The sequence below is a fragment of the Chaetodon auriga genome, chromosome 11, assembly GCF_051107435.1.
Source record: "Chaetodon auriga isolate fChaAug3 chromosome 11, fChaAug3.hap1, whole genome shotgun sequence".
Classification (NCBI taxonomy): Eukaryota; Metazoa; Chordata; class Actinopteri; order Chaetodontiformes; family Chaetodontidae; genus Chaetodon; species Chaetodon auriga.
In genome coordinates, this window is record NC_135084.1 from 6162067 (window position 1) to 6183258 (window position 21192).

Sequence of the window (21192 nt, forward strand, 5' to 3'; positions counted from 1 at the left end):
CTATCAGTTTCTGCGGTGATGTTGCTTTTCCATGTTTATATTGAGCTGTCAGAAGCAGATTTCCCCTGGACCAGAGTCTACCATCAGGTCTTTAGACAGACAGGAGACATGAATTCAGGGCCATGTCTTTGTCTGGAAATGAACCGGTCAGTGATTTTACTGTTAACCCATGGCAAGGCCCCCCTGATGGCCCCAGGCCAAGTAGTGTCACAAAGCAGCTGGGGCTTCGCTGCACCCAGGACACACTCCTCCCCTTCAGCCTCCAGAGTTTTTCCACTGGAGGAGGAAGACAGCAGTGGTGCTCTTACACCTGTGGGCAGCATGAAAACCACCGCTGCACTCTCTGCAGCTCAACATCACCAGTTCATGTTTTTGATTTTCATTCTCATATGTGTAAGAAAGCACAGCCTGGCAGCGTGAAGCTTTTTCAAAATGATTTTTATTGGGAGAACTACAAAAAATGTACAGTACAAAGTTAACAGTCTCACACTCAATTTGTAGTGAACTGACTCCCCCAAAAAAATATTACAACTCTCGTTGTCTTTTTGTCCGTTTTTTGTTACATTCAAAAAGCTTTACTTCTGATAAAGTAGTCAAAAGTACATAGTGCGCATCCCCCTGTACCTACTATGTACAAACCAAACGTGTTCATCCACTTCCCTCTCCAGCAAACTCAAGACTCAGACTAGATCTCAATATCAAAAAAAGAAAAAACTGAGCAAAAGGAAACGAAAATAATAAGAGGAATGGGGATTTAGAAAGGTTACGGTTGTTGCTGTCAGAGTGTCTGAGTGGTAACAACCTTTAAAAAAAAAAAAAAAAAAGTTTCAGAATCCAACACTACATTCAGTTCAACCTGTGTATAAAAGATGCCATGTAGGAAAAATACTTTATTTGGTTAATTTTAAGGCATGTCAAGATGGTGAACCCCATAGGCACTACACAATAATACTGGGGCACAAGGAATTGCTACATTCTTTAGCACGTGGCTGGAATCACAGTGTGACCTCGTGCAAACAGAGAGAAAACAAAAATACTTTTTGGTTAATTTATTGACTTGGGTTCTTTGTCACTGAAGTCTGATCTAGATCAACAAAAGAAGTAAGGTTTGGACGGTCTGTACAACCACATTGTTTATACATTCTACAGAAACATCTAAATAGGGATCCTCGAAAAAGAGAAAAAAAAAAAAAAAAGCCTTCTACAGCACTGACACAACCTCAGGAGCAAACAGCAATCACGCAAACTTTTTTTAATAAACGTAAACAAGGAAACAAAATTAATGAAATAAATATCACATACGTTCTCTTAAATTAAGATTTTTTTTACTCATTTACAATAAAAATAACCAAGTGAAGTTACAAAAAAAGGAGAAAAAAAAACAAAATATATATATTACTGTGAAAAGAACATACACTCCACTTTATGCAGATTAATAATGGCGATCATAATTTAAACATAAAAGAATATAGATCTATTGCTTCATCATACTTGATAAATACAGTATGGACACAAATTACCAATGTAGCCTATACTTTTTTCACAAGATAATAAATAAGTTAAATAGTCCATAGCCAGTTATGCACAGCTATGTAAATCACTCAAAAACAGCTAAAAAAATATATATTCAACCATCAGCAGTGATTTCCCCAAACAAACCCAACTCAAGAGTGCTTTTTAACCAAGCAACAAACTAGACTAACCAAACGAACCACTGGGTGGCGCTGGGACAGGACAGGTCTGGAATGGAAGTTGAAGCTTTCAGAGAGGAAAGAAGAAGAAAAAAAAATAACACGCTTTGATAAAGAAAAAAAAAACTGTTACTTTGAGTCAAGGCATATTCTTGGCAGGATGGGAGGAAATCTGAAAACCGCTTACAGTCTCTTCTTCTTGTCAAGTCATGTTACCCACACATCTAATCCCAGGAAAAGTGTGGCTTGCCTGATAGAGCAAAAGGAGAGGGGGCTGCCACGAGCCCTTGGGCAAGGCACTGATGGAATGCCTTCTGTTTGCTATCTAAGTTTTAATACAGCTATATTACATACAAGGAAAAAAAAATACTAAACTAATGCCAGGTCAAGGACACTTTAAACTGTATGAAGCTTGATCCCTGTGGGTGAAATTCTCTGCTCTTGCCCCCCTCCAGGGAGGTCAGAGTAGGGTCAGCACCCCTGGAGCTGCTAGGGATTCACTGTCTTGCTCAAAGGCACTTCAGGAGGGTGGCTGCTGCTGCTGAAATAGGCTGGAGGGCCGGAGGTGAGGGGGCTTAACCGGGATCCTCTGCTTGAAGGACAGTCTACCTCACTCACTGACACCCCCGGGGCTCCTCGACCACCCTGCCTGACCCGTCCATAAATCCATATGAAAACAAAACACGATTAGTCATCTGAAATCGACAGCCTGCTGAAGATTGGCAAACGTCTTCCAGCGTCCAGACTCGGGGACTCGGAGCCGCTGAGGCTCCCGGAAGAGCTGAGGGACCCGCTCGCATAGCTCTCCCGGTCAGAGAGCGAGTCTGGCGGGCTGGGAGGAGGCTCGAACACCGGCGACTCGCTGAGGCGGCGCAGCGCCTGCAAGTGGCTCATGTTGTAGGTCGGAGGGGAGGGCGGGCACACGCTGCTCTGCATGTTCCCGTAGTAGGCACCGGTGGAGTGGTTGTTGGCGTAGCCGCTGGGGCCGTGCACAGCCAGGGGGGCCAGTAAGGCTTTTAAGTCCTGTCCGGGAAAAGAGAAGGCACTGTTGATGCAGGACACCGAGTTGGGAGAAAGCACCTCCTCGTAGAAGCTGGAGGCGGAGGTGCAGGAGGAGGCGGTGGTGGGTGGCGGTGGGGTCCGGGACGTGGGGCTGTCGAGCAGGGGAGACTCGACTCCGTGGTGGATGGAGAAGCCGGAGAAGCTGAGGCTGTGGTGAAGCTTTGGTCTGTCCCTCTGGGTGTAGCCGAGCTGCTGCGGCGGCAGGACCTCCCTGTGGCCGTAGCCACACAGCTCGCGGGCCGACCGGCCCTCCCCCGCCTGCACGTTGGCGTTGGCGGCGGGAGCGGGCCGGCGCTCGTCAGCGTTGTGGATAAAGTGACACCGGGGACCGTACGGGCAGAAACCGATGGTGTGGAAGGTGCGGCACGGCTCCGTTTTGTACTTAGGGTGGCGGGACAAGCTCCTCAACTCGTGGTAGCCGTGAGCGAACTGACATTTCTCTCCGTACTTGCACGACCCGTTCTCCTCGAAGGGCCGGCACAACTCGGTCTTGTAGCGGGTGGAGTTGATCTGAGAGCCGGGCTTCTGCTGCAGCACACCCCGGTCTCCGTTCTCGCTGTAAGCGCGGTCGCGGAACTTGTTCTCCTTGTTCATGAGGGCCGTGGCGCTGCTGTTGCTGCTCGGTGTGTTCTCCTTCAGGCTGCTGTAGGAGCCCATCGAGTACTTGTTGCCGTTGTTCATCGCCTCCACGTTGCTGGTCGAGTTTCTGCGGAAAAATCCCGGCGTGAAGGAGCCGCTGGAGCCCGGAGTCGTGACCGGAGCCCCCACCGCTTTCTTGTCCAGCATGCTGTTGATGTGGAGAGCGTTCATGTTCATGCTTTTATCTTGCTGTGGGAAGGAAAAAAAAAACACGAGTTAGCGATGCATTTAAAACACAAATCCTGGGACTATTTAGTCCACATGACGCGTTCAAGACAACTTTGTTTGTCTGCAACGTGACAACTTGTTGCAGCTGAACACATGCGACCTCCTCTAAAGTTGAAGCACGCTCGCTCAGCTATGAATGCAACCCGAAAGAAACACCTTATCATATCAGACTTTTACCTTGTAAAGCATGTCCATGTCGTAGAAAGCAGACAAGACGGTCGCAGACATCTCTTTTCCCCAAGTTTGCTGCCGCACTCCCTCTTTCATGGAGGACCGACCAGGATCCTTGAATGCGACGGGCGGTAGTTTGTGCCACGACTGGTTTTGGTTGTGGAAAAAGTTGCTTTAAAAGTTTATGTGCAGTTTAAGTCCGTAGTAGAAGAAGAAGAAGTAGAAAAAGGGGGGATTGGTTTGTATTGTTGAGTTGTAGGTGGCTTTATTTCCTCCCCTCGAGAAGCGCTGAGCCAGAGTGCTTCACTGTGCGCTGCAGCCTTTTCGCATGGCTATAAAAGCCTGGCGGTGGTCAGGGAGGGGCGAACTCAAGGCGCTGCAAAGTTTTGCGAGGAGCCGCCTCCTCCCCCCTCCTCTCCGAAAAAGAAAAAAAAAAAACTTCCATTCACCGGTTGGCCGCCTATTCTTTAACACCACGCCTTGAAATCCAAGCCCTGCACCCCCCCCACCCCGCTCCCCCCACCCCTTCCTCACACCCCCTCTAAACTTTTTTTTTTCTCTCTCTCTCTCTCTTTTAATCACACAACCAATTTTGTGGAAGTTTGGTTTTGCTTTTCGGGGTTGACTCTCGCTGAGAAAGAATGTGAAAGCATCAGGGGACGTCTGCTGTGCATGCAGGCGGCTCTCCAGCTAATGAAGCCTACCTGGGCTCTATACTGAAGCAGTGTGCTGGGGGGCTGGCTGCCTTGCTCAAAAGCTCCAAGGCTGAATTTAAGTTAAAGGGACATTTTTCCTCCCGACACCCCCTGCCTCCCAGCCCAGCGACCCACCAGTGACAAGGCCACCCCTCCAGCCTCTGGACCACCACACTTGGAAGCTGACACATGTATTTGTAATGGAAGGAAACTGCCTCTCCCTCTCTCTGCCTGTGGATGGGGTGAGACCACAAGTATGAGCGGAGAGGAGTCCAGGCAGAGTGCAGGACAATTTTTAGAATCCACTGGTTGCATAATCAACTTCCACAGTGCAACAGCAGCCTATTCCAGTCAGCTACACATGGAAAAATAGCCATGTTAATGCCCACTGTGGTCACATGACCCACTTTTGTATTGTTTCAAAAGTAAACTTCAAAATAACTTCACCTTAAGATTAGAAATCTGCGCTCCTAAAGCGTGTTGACTCATTACAAACACAACATGGATTTACTCTGGTTAAATCTTTCTGAACCTCTCTTCTAAGTTCCTAACCATAACTTGTTTTTCCCAATCTCAGAGCCCAGACTGCAGGAATGTGGTTTTCATGTGGTACAGCAGAGCAACACTGCCCCCATGAGAGCAAAACGGGAACTGACTGGAAGAGACCGGGGCGCCACCTGCTGAGCGGAGCTGGAGCAAGACCTCAAGCTACATTCAGGCCCATTTAACTGTAATAATGTCACACTTTTAGAGCAAGAAACGGTCTTTTATGGCTCCTCTTTTCACAGGGAGGATAAAGTAGAGTTCCAGGCACAGAGAAGCATCCACGTTTAGAGATGTTTTGGTCATTTCAACAAAGCCACCCGGTCGCCACAGTCCCTCCTTTGTAGTCAGCGTGCAGTGCGGCTGCCATAAGCTGCTCCTGTCTCAGCATGATGTAACCTTCCCAGGATGGCAGAATGTTCACATGAAAATGTCAAACTACTCCACTCTGCTCTTGGAGTGAGGTCAAGTTTTAAAAAACCACAGTGGAAAGATTGCAGAGTTGGCAGCAGAGGACGGGGCTCTATATCAGGGCTCCGCAAGGCAGATATTTTGGTCAGGAGGGTGTAAAAACTCTGTGCTACACATATCACCAGAAATTGCCGGTTTCTGCGACACTGGTAACCATTAAATCTTTTCCATAGAGGATCATGATTGAAAGAGTGGTTAAAAAATGATCTTTCTCTGAGACATGCTTCAATATTCTCTCAAGCGCTCAACGGTTTGGTTGGAAGGGGGTGAAAAAAAAAAAAAGGGAAAATAGCAACAGGCGAAAAACAAGTGACATAAGAGCTTGGAATCTACTACTACCAACCCTAAAATTAGGCTGAGGGCTGCCCCAGGACTATTTGAGCTTTGCAAGTTGTGATAAATAGTTTAATGTGAAGGACAGACATGGAGAGGCTCCTGAGAAATCCCTTGAACATGTCCTCGTCCGCAGAAACCGCTCTCCCATCACACGGCTCTGTTTTTATTGGGGGATGTCGAGCTGTTCCAAAACATTACGTCAGTTTTACTGTAACAGGGAACATGGCTACCAGGGAGGGAGAAGGGTCCAGCTGTATGAGAGGGCAGTATGAATCCACACACACATTCTTACACACGTACATGTACGTGCACACGCACACGCGCACGCACAGGACAGTAGTCCATTGTGCCGTCCTAATTACATAACCAGGAAAAGTAGAGGGAAGCATAAAAACACAGTCCGATGGGAAGAATCCTGCAGTAAATTAAATATCACAGGAAAATAACACCTCGTATAAACATACAGTAGAAGTCAAAGTGTATACTGAAATACAACTCTGGTGACGTGTCAGAGAAAACACTTGCTTTCACAATCCCATGCCTCAGTCATAAAGCTCGGTCACTGCACAATCGCACCATTGAAGTTGTGCTTGAAGCTTTAGGCGCTGAGTTGTTTTGTTCCAACCTTAAATCCCTGCTAGACGTGGAGAAAGCAGCACAGTCTGTGGACTCAATACTGACACTGTTGAAGTTTGTCGTGTGACACATTCCCACTGATATGAGAACAGGGCATCAAGTGTTGTTTTGCGCAAGCTCCGGCTGAATTATTGTTATGGCTTCAGACTGCCAGGCCCATTCACACTATTCTAATATTATTATTCTTATCTGTCTCTCCAGCCTTTTTTCAAAATGATAAAAGTATCAACCTTAAAGAAGTGACACGTTCAACTTTCTGTCTTTGCTTTAAGGGGAAACAGAACGTCGGAATGAAAAACTCAGTCATTTCAGACATATTTAATTAAAAAGACATCAAAGATTAAAAATCATAAACACGTACTGTAATCAATTTGTAAGACAAAGCAAGAGAGAAGTACAGAGTAAAAAAATCCTGTTTCCTTCATTCCCTTCATTTGATAATAAAAAGGCTTGCCCACAAAGCCGGTCTCATGTTGGTTCATTGAAGTGGTTCATTAATCTGATAACGTTTGCTCTGTGAAGAACATAAGTCATTGTCCCTAGAATTAAAAATCTGGTGCTATCAGAGCCAAACGTTGCTGACTCCTCTACCTCAACCTCTCCAGCACATCTAGAGCCAGACTGGCCCTCTGGTGCCGCAGCAGCAGCCGGGCGTGCTCCATGGTGCAGGAGAACTGGGGCAGGGCAGGGAGGGAGTCCAGGGCCTGCTGGGAACCGAGGGCCTTGGCTTTGGCCTGAGCTGACAGTGTAAGCATTTGGTGGACCTGGTCCGGCCCTGCAATCCCCGTGCTTTGCTTGAAGGCCAGGACGAGGGAGCCAAGGTGTCTGTGGAGCAGCTTCACCCACTGGACCGGCTCGGCCCACAGGTTCAGGTCCCCCTTCTCAAACAGGAAGTCCTCTTCATCCTGGTCACAAGCAAAATGGGAGATAATTTAAAGGGTGTTGTGGGACTTTCTGGCCATGTGGGGGAAGCAGATCGAGCTGGAAACATAATTATATATATCATTATAAAGTTGATTTGATTAACATATTAGCAAACTGTTGCCTATTTCCACATCTAAGAGACACAGAGCAGCATTAGCATTCACTCGGCGTCGTGTTTCTGGCAGCCTGACAAATGTGAGTTCAATATTCACCCTCCTTCTAGCTTAGTCTCCACCAACTCTTCAGGGAAATATCTGGCTCTGTGGCTGTTACATACTGCACACTGTTCACCAGCTCGTCACTAAACCATGTCTGTCTGTTGTGCGAGAGAGAACCAAAACAGAAAGTTGTGTGCTGTAAAACCAAAAAATGAGCTCAAAAATGCCTCCATTAGACCCATGATTAGTGCCTACAGCACCTTGCACAAAACCGCTGAGAATATTTAGGAACCCCAATCGTGCACAATTGACTTTGCTCAAAGTGATGTCTTCCATTGCCTCTCAGCTGTTCAACGGGGCTGTTTTCAAAGTCTTGATTAGAGACAAACAACCGACTAAATAGGACCCAAACTGAACAGCACGCGGCTGCTGTGACTACTACTGTGAGCAGGACGAATCATGAGCAGCAAGACAAATAAAGGTGGTGCTATGTGTCCCTGTGATTCCACACTTTACAGACACCACATGAAGCACCCTGAGTCACAGGCTTGTTGTTCTTCCTGATTTTACAGTTCATGTGGTAATATTTAAAGGAAATTTAGTTCTTAAAAGTCTGTTGATAGTCAAATTGGTTCTTAAGGACTAGCGTCTTATTTGCTCCACCCTGGCGGTTAATGACCGATCGCTGACGTAGCACAGAAACCCTGACAGTCACCATGTTTATCCGTCATCAGTTTCACTTCATGGAAATCATTTGTACTGTTCGTGATGTTTCTGTCCCACTGTTTAACAATCTTAGCTGTCAATATGTATCTACTCCAAGGCCACAAACACAAATTCCTGGATGCTCTTTAGTCACATGACAGATTCTTACCAGACTGGAAACGTCTTCTGCAACTGCCTCATCGTGGCCCTCTTCCTCTCCCAGCAGCCACTCTGTCAGGGCGATGACACCCGCTGGTACCTGCCCCCACAGCTCAAACAGCCGACACAGGAGTCCCACGCCCGAGTCCAGGGCTACTGGAGGACACACAGAGACGGCGGCCACATCTGAGGACAGAGGAGCCCGCACGTTTATTCAGTCTGTAAACAGCGGTTTACATTCAAGACATGCAAAACTAGTTTACAGACGCACAGCAAGCAGCACTGAACGCAGCCAGGCTATGAGTGAACAATAAACAAGCGTGTTCAAAGATCACAAATCATCTTTGTCCAAATCACAAACAGCTTGTGACTGGGTCAAGCTTTCCCACCCCCGCCCACACACCTACTGCTCAGATGCCGTGTCATTAGGTGACCGTCAGCTGAGCGGTGCTCGACCTTATGGTTGTTTCACCTTCAGTCTGGAGTTCAGCTTTGGAATGACCAGAGGGCCTCTGCCCCGGGATCAAAGGTTATGCTCAAGCTAATCTTGAGGTAGGAGGTCAGGAATACAAGCAAGGTGAGGAAAAAACACCCCCCCCCCCTAAAAAAAAATTAAAAATGTGAAAGATCTTAGGCTGCAGGATTATCAAATATGAAATAAATATGGCAGCTTTGGTCAAAAATCTAGTGTGCAGCAGTGCAGGAATATGATTACCGAGCACGTATACGTTCACCTGATTTCCCTCAATAGCCTCGTTTCTCGTGTGCCTCTAACAGCTGCTGCCTGTGGATGTTTAAAAGATGCCGTGCTGACAGTGCGCTCCAGACGTGTGTGCGCATGTGTGTCATCTCTGGGCTTGGACGGCCTTCTGGGAAATAAAACTATAACTCATATAACCAACCGCAATCAGGGTGTGTGTGAGCGGATTCACAAACTATTCTGCACGTTGCACCAGCATGCACGCGCAGCGAGCGCAACCATTACTTTCCACTTCCTGTTTACTTCCTGCTTATTAATGAATGGATTGCCTACATATGTGAGAATGATGTTCATGCAGACTTTTCTTTTTTACATGTGGAGACTGCCAGTAATCACGAAAAATAAATTCATGCGTTTGGTACTCTTGCTATTTGTAGTCTTCTACAAGTAGTCCTTTGTTGCTGTAGTGCTTCTACACACACACACACACACACACACACACACACACACACTTCAAACAGAGGGAAAACATAACGTATGACTTCATTTAACGACTCCAGTTGTCCACGCAGCAACTATCTGACGCAGAGTTTGTGTGTCAGTGACTGGGTGCGAGTGTTGTTCTCCCACCTTGACCATCCTCATCACAGCTGACACCCAGATAACACCACAGACTTCAAAAGGCTTCGAGAGCCACTAGCCAAAACACTACCACTATGGGAAGAGAGGAGGGAGGGAGGGAGGGAGGGAGGGTGGAGGTATATGGACCCCCATCGGCACACATACAGTATAAAACACACACACATACACACACAGTCAGGGTTGGGAACCCAGATTGTTTTTCCTCTTCAGAGAGGAGGCGTAAAATCAAGCAGAGCCTGAAGTCTGAGCGGAGAGGGAAACCCGGCCTGTGAACATTAGAGGCTGTTGATTGTACCGTATTAGAGGAGATTTAAGAGTTTAGGAGCTTGAGTGACAAATTCCTTTCTTTACCAAGAAGCCGCCTCTCTCTGGGACCAGCTCTGCCTCTGATGTCAACCCTTTACAGCCCCCATAATAGGAACATAATAGGAAATTTTAGCTGCATTCAATTTATCTCCTTTTCTACGGAGGTTTCACACATCGCTTAACGTGATTTCCCTCCTCGAGCTTTGGGCGCAAAATGCTCCTTTTCTCAAGGGGATTGTCTTTCATGCTGTTACCGCCATGTGTTGCGTGTGTAGTGTGTGCGCATATGAGTGTGCGTGTGTGTGTGCTGGCATGAGTTTAGTCCTGAGCAGGTATTGTTTGCACTGGGAGACTGTGTGAGTTTATGTCAGACATGTCTTTTTTCTGCAAATGACAATATCTGTGCCAGCTGTTGAATGAATGGGTTTGAGTAAGATGGGGTGAGGCTGTGTGTGTGTGTGTGTGTGTGTGTGTGTGTGTGTGTGTGTGTGTGTGTGTTGTGCAGTTGGCATCCACTGGCACACACTCTATCCACTGGCACTCTTGTAGTACATTTGAGCTGGGCAGGGCAGGGGTGTGAGGGAAAAACTTAACCTTGTGCCACTTGTGGAAACAGTATAACAGTTGTACCATTCTGAGCTTCTGCAGAGTTTTCAGCCTCGACCAGCAGCTCTTTAACTCGCTCCGTCAGTCCACAGAACCCCTCCTCCATCGCTGGCTGACCTTTATTTTACTAACCTGGATCCTTTTTTATTCATTGCGTCCCAAATGATTGTTAATGATTGATAAAAAATTGTGGGTTGGTGGACGTGAACCGCTTCCAGCTTCTGAAGCCTGGCAGCTTCACGTCACAGTGTTTGGTTCCAGACTTGGGCTGTAACCAAAAGCTGTGTCCCAGTCCTGTACTACATGCTAATTCATAGCAGGTTTTGACTATATAGTGTGATCACACACGCGAATGAATGAAATGACACTCTGTATGAGTACTGAACTAAATGCTAACAATTGATACTTACACTAAATACAAAGTGCAGCTGGGGTTAACTATTGGACGGCAAACCATCTAATAGCTGTGAAGACATTCCCGCAAACCTTCCTGCAACCCAACATCCAAACAACAAAAAACAACACATGCCACCTCATGCAAAATGAATCTAACGTTGCATTGTACTGATTCATTTCCTTCCCTTTTCTGCCAGCTCATCTGAATGTATTACATACATGCAGTGTACTATCATCTTTTGCTTCATATTTGTTTTTACACACACACCCAGGCTCAGCGCAGAATGATGGGATCTGTCCATGTTTACTAGTAAAGGAGATTGTTTGTGTGACTGAGTGTGCTAAATTGTGGAACTTGTGTATTTATAAACCACCGATAGCAGCACGATGTCAAACAACAATATTGTACGTCTGCATAATCTGTTATCTGGTTTTTGAACGTGGAGGCTTTGCGCGCTGCTGCAGCCTCGTTGTGTCTCATCAACAGTCGTGTCATTAAAGTCCCTGAATTAAATTAAGAGAGTGAAGAGACCATCGCTGTTCAGTAAATCCTCACTGAGCCTCTGCAGCTGGGGGGTGTTAGATGTCCCACTGAGCGGAGGAGGAGTGGGAGGAAAGGGGGTGGGTGGGGGCTGTCGGCGGGCTGTCAGGACAGTGAAATGAGAGAAAGCGCTTCCCGCCCCACTCTTCCACTCGCTGGTGTCATCATGTTCACTGTGTTGGGATGTAATTCCTCCGCTCAGCCGCCCACATCAGAGGAATTTGGGTTCGAAGCCCCACTTTAACTTACTGCTTCAACTACACCCACCCCACCTGAGGGCTTTAAGCTGCCGACACCAGTCAGGTCTTTAATCCATACAGCCTGGACAAAGACTGTCTGTCCAACAGCAAAGATCTATACGCAGGACTTCATCTGTGATCAGACGATGGAGGGGTGTGTGTGTGTGTGTGTGTGTGTGTGTGTGTGTGTGTGTGTGTGTGTGTGACAAGACAGCAAAACACCCACAACACTGATCTTCACAAATGCTCAGAGGAAGGCTTCCTTCATCACACAGGACACACGGAGTGCTGCAGACGCTTCAGTGGAGCCGAGACACCAGGAAGCATAGGTGCGAGATAGAGAGAAGTGTGAAATAAAAACACACACTTTACAGCCTCGACTTCCTCTGGTGGCTGACGAGAAACAGAGACCAGAGCAGCAGCAACAACAACAACAACACCAACAGGAAACGTTACCTTGAATAATAATAGCACAAAACTGAGTGAATGTTGAGCATTACCATAGAAATAATGGTCTGACAATGCGCTCGTAGTCCGAGCTCACTGCTGTCGTGAAAACCAGTCAGTGTTTGGTTCAGCCGGTGGATCAAATACAAATCAATGGCTGCCTCAACAGGGAGCCAAGAGATACTCCTCTCCGTCTATGGAAGCTCCACCCTCACCTGCAGTCACTCCAACCAAACAGCAAAGAGCACCAGAGGCCAAGATGTCTTGACTTGGATCCCACAGTTCCCAGAAAGCAACTCAATAGCCCTTGATGACATCATTGGGGTTATATTTTTAAACTTTGGAAAGCTCCTCCAGATCCGCAGGTGGAGTAGTACTCCTCATGATGAGTAAACTTCCTGCGTGAAGTGGGTGGAGCGCCCCTTTAAAAGAAACGTCCTTCTGTGATTCAGACATAGGTGTTCTCTACATGAATGATCCTTACGGCTGAATTCAGACAGCACATTTACAGAATGACAAGATGCTTGCATGCACGGCACCTGGTGTGCGAGAGGCGATGAGATGAAGAGTGATGATATGGAGGAAGACGAGTGTTTTCTGTTGTCTCTCAAGGTGCATCAGTGATGGATATTCATGGTAAATAAGCTTTGATAAAGGACCAGAGTGAGTGCAAGGATTTACTTCTACGACACATTCTACTGACAGCTTCTCGGAAGGATTTTCTTCCTCTTCCTTGACGTTCCCTGACTCAATGTGAACTATCTCAAAACACATCCCAGCCCGCTGCTGCAGACTGCAATGAAAACAATGTGCACACACTTCAACACAGCCTGCAGACACCAGTCATCACTGCAGACATGTGACTTAATTTCACACCACCCACTAAATCATTAAAAACTTATTCCCCACATTGCTTTTTTGGTCAAAGATGGTGAAAGCAGAAAAAATGACATTTCTTTTTCTGTGTTTTCACTGGAGGGTGAAATTATAGCTTATTTATTCCAAAAGTAAAGGTTAAAGCCGCAAATCAAAAGTTGAGTAATTCTCTTGAAGCAACAAGTGCCTCCGGCGTCTGTGTACTTCACTGTTTCTTCTCAAATTAGTCTCACAAAACACTTCTCCTGTCTGCGATTCATCCAACTCAAACTAACATAAAACCAGCTTTAATGGCTGAGTGAGTGTTGTGCTATAATGGGACATGGTCGGTTTAATGAGTGTCCTTCAGCACTGTCAGGTCGCTCGCTTCCATCCATCTGCGTCATCCACTGTAAATGAATGAACTGGGGGAAAGGACACATGAATGGCAGATTCTGCTCAGGCATTTGCTGGCTTTACAGTAAGCAAAGTAGGTTACTCTGGGCGAGCTGGTTGGTAATGGTTCACTGAGAATGGCCTAGAAAACGCGGCCATGTCCGCATGCGAGCGTGTGAGGCCACGACTGCATTTTTGAACAGAGGTCAACTCTACTCTACTCTAGAAGGACAGGGGGATCAAAACAACTGAAGATTTACAGAATGATGGAACGGTTGCATCATTTGAAGGAGTCTATGGGAAATATGCCAATCAGAATCCTAATCAGTGCTCTGACACACATCACACACACACACACATCAAGTGATCCCACTGTTCCTGCCCCGAGTCTGTCACAGTGCTGGAGGTCCAGCAAGGCTGAGTGGAGTTTGATTTCAGACCCAATTAGTCTGGAGGTATTTTGTAGGTGGTGGTGATGTGGTCCACCCTGGTGGAGGGTGGGGGTGGGGGTGCTGGAGGGTGGGATTGGGTTAAATTAGATTTACTCTTCCTGTCCAAGACAATGGCTCCACTGTGGTTCACAGCTCTGGAAAGAAGAGCTTCAGCTAACCTGATGTGAATCAGCACAAATTTCTCTCCCACACACACTTCACAGGTTGACTGGGAATGTACCTGCTCTAAAGTCTAAGGACGGGTTTGACAGTTTGTCAGTAAAAGATAAAAATTCGACTATTTTTCATGAAACAAAAACATTTCTCACATTTTTTACAGGTGAGTTCTACTCCTGCTTAAAGATGAAAGAATATGTGTTATTGAAGGATCTGTCCAGTGACGCAGTGAAATGAGCAGAGTGATGAGTCATGCTCCCTGTTTCCACTCTTTATGCTTTATTCATATTTGACATACACACACAAGAGTGGTATCTATCTTCCCATCTAACTTTGGATAAGAAAGCTAAAAGGCATAACAATAAGGCTAAACTATTATTTAAATAGTGGTAACATACACTGACTATATAAACCACATTGTCAACAAACTTCTTATTTGCTTTATATACAATCTACACTGTCCAGCAAGAATATTAGCAGCCACAAAACAGCAAGTTTAAACATTTAAAGTACATTAACAATGTAAATTTCTGTCCTTTCCAAAGGGGGGTAAGTGTTTTGCATTTGTGTGTGTGTGTGTGAGTGTGTGTGTGCATTGCAGAGGCCACCTATGTTCCCACATCTCTGCCTTTCCTCCATATCAAAGGGCCAGGAGTCAACACCTCCATCTGAAGCAGCTAACACCTCAGATACTTGACTCGGCAACGGTAGGTCATAAAACACGCACATTACAAACACACACACACACACACACACACACACACACACACACACACACATTACAAACACACACACACACACAGTAACCTGCATGCACACAAACACACAGTAATGCTGTTTTTCCACTGGCACAGCATTGCATATAGCTATGGTGTGGAATAGCATGCTGGACTATTCCATTTCTATTTCCCGACAGCAGGGAGTCAATCTGCTGACAAGAGATATTATGCAGGTCACCAAGTCAAAGGTATCACTGCTGGAATCAAACTCCAGGTCTCTGCCATGGTAGTCGATAACTTTACCATTTTAACAGTGTGTCACTCGAGCTTAAGCAGCAACCTCCAGTGCTGAAAAATGAAGCCGACGGCAAAAAGTGCCAGAAAATGCACTTCCTAAAATGGCCACTTGAGGCTGGCTGGAAAAGTGAGTCAGTCCCCATAGACCCAACGGGCCAACAAGCATGTTTACAGCCTGGTACAGAAATGGTTTTGGTCCCTACAGCTGATTCCCCGTTGATGACAACTGTGCGGGGCTGTATTGTTATGTAACTCATTTAAATTAAGGTTTTAAGTTAAGCACGATTATGGGCATAGACACACACACAAGGTTTCAGCAACCAGGCTTCAGTGGAGCATCCTCAGCTCCACCCATGCTCCACCTGTCACTGAGCTTCACAATGGCTCTTTAGAAAGGCTTTCCGAAATTTGACATGAACAAGAAATCACCACTTTGTGAACATGTGATTGTATGAATGCATGGGCGTACTTCACAGAGCCGTTGATGGTGAACACAGTTTGCTCGCTAATGACTGCATTCTGTTTTATTTAAGTTTCACACAGCGTCCCACCTGCATTAACGCGCTGACACAGTTAGACACAGCCCCAGTGAAATGTTCTCTCTGACAGCAGTAAGCGGCGTCATGTAGCTCTGATGACTTCATTAAATGCTGCAGCTCCCCGAGCATCAAAATGTCCTCCCCACTGCTCACTGCCCTACATTTAATTTTAGAAACATCACTTAAGCTCAAGCTTTCAAAGTAGAAAGATGACATATTTCCCCGATTGAAGGTTTTGTTTTCTTACAGTCAATGGGATGTGATTTCTTTTGGGTTTTTCTGTTGTTTTTCATTAACGTGAGGAATGCAACTTTTCTGGCCAAGTCACTCATTCATTTGATACAGCATTACCAATTTACCGCCTCATTTCTTCTTTCGGTGTTGCGCGCTACATTCCTGCTGTGCTTACGACACGAGCTGAAATAAAACAGGAATTCAGCGCAACTGTCGTGACCATCTCCGAGGTTAAAGTAGGTTTCGAGCACCTTGGCTAAAGAGTGAAGTCACACAACAGAACGGAGACAAAGTAACACACTCTCTGCCTCCCACACACACACACACACACACACACACACACACACACACACACACACACACACTGTAAACTACAAATGAGTAGTGAATATGGATAGACAAAGGAGGTACCCCACTCTTGTTTCATCACACACAAACCCACCCACACACACACACACACACACACACACACACACACATAAGGACACCCACTCTGTAATTATGCCTATTGTGTTCTCTTCCTGTTCTAGAGAAAACTTCTCCATCTTAGTCATGCTGTTGAGCTCCTATCTGATTTTTAGCTGGTGGCTTATCTGACCCTGTCTGGCCTTATGTACATAAACACATATAGAACTCACAAATCCACACACACACATTGCTTTTGGATAAAATCCTGGTATCCAAGCACTTTCAGGAATTTTAAATGGGCTTCCCGGAACTTCATATGATGAAACGCACACTGCCTTTAAAGGAAAAGTTGGGATTTTTCTCAGTTGTCTTAAATGGACGGTAAATAAAATAAAACTGTGGTCAGTTAAAAAAAAAAAAAAGAGAACGTCTATTTGAGCTAAAATAATCAGCGCTGCAGTTGAGTCTTCCCCCATGACTCCATCCTGCCATCATAAACAGCGTTGCCATGAGGGGCCGCAGAGACTTTTGAGGACATGTTTTTGCTGTCTTGTGTTATGTTATGAGATACTATCAGTGGCGACAGACACAATAAGGGTGGCTCCTGGAGGAAAGCTGGGAAAATAAAGGAAGTGAGTGTTGTGAGGACAGGAAGTCGCACTGCGGCTGTTTTTTTTTGTTTTTTTTTGGGGCACTTGAGAGCTGGCAGCTGTCAGTCCTCTGATGGTGTGTGTGAGACAGAATTGGGAGAGTGCTTAAATAAGGATAAGACTGTCATTACTGTGTGTATACTTGAGGCGTCTGGTAAGGCCTGCCATCATACGATTCTTCAGAAAACAGACCACAAACATTCCCAAAACAATGACACACAACCACACACACACACTTTTTACTCTCGCGTCCCAACTGCCAAACTAGAATTAGCGCCCTTCGTTCCTGGAATGATCCCCGACTCTTAGCACGAAATGATGTCATCAACCCTTTTTATCACCAGCATGTGTTTGTGGCGTTTTTATGTGCATCTGTTTATACAGATAGACGGTCGTATGTGTACATTTCAGTATTTATGCATTATCACTGGTGTCTTACACTGTGTTGAACATTATATGGCAACTAGTCAGTAGGCGCTCCCACTAATTATTGAGTTCAGGTGTTTCAGCCACACCCATTGCTAACAGGTGCATAAAATCCAGCACATAGTCGGGACATCTCCATACAAACAGCTCAGTGACTATAAATGTGGTGCTGTCAAAGGATGCCACCTTCGCCACAAGTCTGTTTGTGAAGTTTTTCAGCCAAAAAGTGGTGGACTATGTAAATTCACGGAGCTGGGGCAAGGAGTGCTGAAGCACATAGCTCAGAAAAATCACCTATCATCTGTTGCATCACTCGCTGCAGAGCTCCAAACTGCCTCTGCGAGGATCAGCACACAAACTGTGCGCCAGGAGCTTCATGAAATGGATTTCACTGTCATGTCACTGTCAAACTGTCACGGCCCAGCAGCTGCACACAAGAGTCACATCACCGTGTGCGATGCCAAGTGTCGGCTGGAGTGTTGTAAAGCACGCCACAACTGGACTCCGGAGCAGTGTAAACATGTTCTTTGGAATGATGACTCATGCTTTACCATCTTGCAGGCTGATGGATGGATGAATCACAGTTCGGCGGATGAGGCGTAAAGGTTTAGGGCTGTTTTTCAGGGTTTGGACTCGGCCCCTTACTTCCAGTGAAGGTTCTTCTTAATGCAATAAGATGCGAGGACATTTTAGTAATTTGGGTGCTCCCACCCAATCAGTGCCCGATCTCACAAACACTCTTTGGCTGAAATGGGTGGAAAATTCCCACAGAACATCATCTTGTGCCTTCTCAGAAGAGTGGTGGCTATAACAACAGTAAAAGGGGGGTCCAAGTCCATATCACTGTCCATGGATTTAGAATGGGATGTCCAACACGCTCATGTTATGGTCAGGTGTCTTCTGCCTTTTGGTCACATTGTGTATGTGTTTGAAAGAGTGTGCATGTAAATCCCAAGCAGGCAAATGTGTATAACAAACTTATCATGGATGTGTACATGTGCTGAGCAGGTATGCTGTACAGTATTAGATAGCAACAGCATATTTATGCATAATTGGCAGTGTGTGTGTGTGTGTACCTGTACTGAGCAGAGGTGCTGGTACAGAGATGAAGTCAGAGGCTGAATCTCGGACCTCCTGGTCTTCATCCTGCAGCAGCGTAAACAGACTCCTCCACAGAGGCACTGTAGTGGACAGACCTGACACACACACACACACACACACACACACACACACACACACAGGTAGATAACACACAGTTCCTTATATGAGCTCTGCATTTCTGATCCACAAAAAGATTTCTTGCCCTTTGATAGGTTTCAGAAGATAAAGATTTCAGAAAAAGCCTTATTTTTTGCAACAAACATTTGACTTTTTCTGTTGACATCAAAGTGTTTATGTTGACTGCCCGGGAGGTAAACATTTCCTCAGCGGTTACATAAGCGAGGCTCACCCAGTGGCAGATGAGGGCTGCTCAGCACAGTGGCTGTACAGTTGACCAGCACCTTGGCAGCTGTCAGCTTCACCTCCACTGGCTGCTCCTCGCTGCAGCATGAGCACACCAGCGCCCCCCACTGAGATAAACAAGCCACTGCATTCGCACCCTGGATGACAGATGGATCAGAAAAAAAACACATTAAGTTCCTTCAGTAACATACACTATGTTTGTATTCAACCGCTGCTTTCCAAGGAGGAAAACTGGCTGACATGACCAACCGGCAGCAATGATTGTTAGCAAATATGTCCACAACAATAACAGTTACACGAATTGTCAAAATCTACATTTAAAATCAAATAAGGGTGATAACAGGACTTGCCCTGTGGTAAGCTCAGTAAGCTGTGTGCTAAGCTACAAGGCACAGTTACGAACCAGCTTTGGGCTGATGGGTGGCAGCAACAACAAACATCTTCTCCAAGAACATTTGTGAATTGGAATTTCAACCCAAGGCTGAGAGATTAACAGCGCAGTCGGTCTTTACCTGAGGGTTAGAGTTCACCATTTGAACCACCAGCTGAGAGAGCAGGGTCAGGGCAGCACAGTGGAGCTCCACACTGAAACACAAAATCAAACACCTGATACCAGCTTCCAAAATTGGTTAGCTTATTTTTAATGTCTGTCCAGGAAGAGGGACCCCCTCCCCTGTGGACATTTATGAGGTCTCTCAGTGAGAGTACATGTTTGGGTTAGCCAGCCCTTTAATTTTACTTATCAGTGCGGCGACCGTGTCTGAAAATGATAACGTGCTCCTCGGGTCTTTCTGTGGAAACCATTACACACACGTAACACTCCAGCACCACCAACTACACACACACACACACATCACTCAACTGTATTGGCTTACAATCCACAAAAGAAGTGTGCTGGTACTCACCACTACATTATGGATCACAATAGACCAAGTGCCATTCAATCACATGGCAGACAAGGGCAGCCAGCAACCCAATCCCATCCCTCCCCGGCTCTAATCATAACCCTGGGGCCACTCCAAGGGGAAAGTGGATCCCCAGGTCCAAGATTGCGGCCAGGAAAAGGCTTCACAGGGCTAAAAGCCTTTGTAATCCAATCCTTATTCAAGCCTGTATTCTCTTGTCGGGGTGAGAAAAGTACAGCAGTGGCTTGTCAAGGAAGGTGTGTGTGTCTGTCAATGCATGTCAAAGGGCTTACAGTACACGCACACACACAAATACTGGAACAGTATGTGCCAAATCCGTCTGTGGTAAGAGGGGGCCTGTGACTCAAGAGGCTCTCCTGAACTCTGACAAAAATAATGGTTTGAGCCGGACAGGTGTGAGTATGTGGGCAGTCGATCTATCTAATGTAGGAATAATGTTCTGCTGCCTTTGAGAGCACAAATATCAGCTTCCATCCATGTTTGCATTTCTTATTTTTATTTTGGATGAAAGAGATTTCCTCACCTTACTGTAGATCTTTGCTGTGTTTCACTTTATTTGGAGCTTTCAGTCTATCAGACCTTCATCTGAGCAATGTATGTACATTCAGATCATACATGTATCTAAATGTGCTGATATCTCTTCTGTCAGTTTGGACAAAGATTTATTTTTTATTCTTAAAAGCCACTGGTCTCTGTGGCTGGTGGACAATTTGGTTTTCCAAACACTGCAACAATGCATAAAAAAACCACACAAACACCCGCGCAGAAAGGGGCCCGATAAGTCCAGGTGTGCCCCGGTGCAGGGTTAAGGTGCAGCCAGTGAACCTGAATAGTCCCCCCTCCAGGAACTCTGAATGAAGGCTTGACAGCCAGCCTGCCACAGCAGCGTGAGGGCTCTTTCACAAGTGGAGGTAGCCAGAAAAAACAGGGAAATGGAGGAGGAGGAGTGTGTGGTTGCATTCTGACCTGTAGTACATTCATGACTCTTCCATCCATCACAGCTAAAAGCTCGGCTGGGATTGCTTAAGGACTGTTTTGACAGGAAGTTTTCAGGAGGGAGCAAGTGTTTTGGACTCACAGTTGCCTAACCTTTCCAGTATTTACCTTGAAATGAATTAAAGGTACAGGTAAAGGCCTGTTGTGTGCTATGGTGCACAGTAAACAGGGCCTATGTACAAGATGTTTAGATTAAAATGTTTCAGAAGACCCAGAAAATGAGAAACATTATATTTCCAATGCAGTCACACTTCTTTTTAGGCAGGGCTCTGGAGATGGCAAAGTCTCTCTCTCTGTTGGTCCCCTGACAGTGGATCAGCAAAAACTTTCAAAATTAAATGGAAATGCTGATGTGTTTTCAAGTTTCATGACAGTTCCA

The 21192-nt window shown here is 46.0% G+C and overlaps 2 protein-coding genes across 2 annotated transcripts in view; both read right to left on the bottom strand.

Moving 5' to 3' along the window:
- Positions 1–422: 422 nt before the first annotated feature.
- zfp36l2 (zinc finger protein 36, C3H type-like 2) lies at positions 423–4103 on the bottom strand. Its single transcript, XM_076742969.1, has 2 exons — positions 3798–4103; positions 423–3581 (listed from the first exon to the last, which is right to left on the bottom strand). The coding sequence occupies exons 1-2, from the start codon at positions 3885–3887 to the stop codon at positions 2379–2381; spliced, it is 1293 nt and encodes a 430-aa protein (XP_076599084.1). The 5' UTR covers positions 3888–4103; the 3' UTR covers positions 423–2378.
- Positions 4104–6765: 2662 nt separating this feature from the next.
- The window catches only part of thada (THADA armadillo repeat containing), an 83327-nt gene continuing 68900 nt past the window's right edge, over positions 6766–21192 (bottom strand). The window contains exons 34-38 of the mRNA XM_076742968.1: positions 19404–19476; positions 18878–19028; positions 18504–18623; positions 8429–8604; positions 6766–7377 (exon numbers count right to left, since the gene is read on the bottom strand). Of these exons, the coding sequence (XP_076599083.1) occupies positions 7060–7377; positions 8429–8604; positions 18504–18623; positions 18878–19028; positions 19404–19476 (838 nt within the window). The 3' untranslated portion in view covers positions 6766–7059. The remainder of the gene's footprint in view (positions 7378–8428; positions 8605–18503; positions 18624–18877; positions 19029–19403; positions 19477–21192) is intronic.

What these genes read in the sequence shown, in the direction of transcription:
- zfp36l2 (XM_076742969.1), bottom strand. Translation starts at nt 3,887, where the DNA reads ATGAAAGAGGGAGTGCGGCAGCAAACTTGGGGAAAAGAGATGTCTGCG. An exon ending in ACATGGACATGCTTTACAAG is followed by an intron (nt 3,582 to 3,797) that starts GTAAAAGTCTGA and finishes TCCTTCCCACAG; the next exon opens with CAAGATAAAAGCATGAACAT.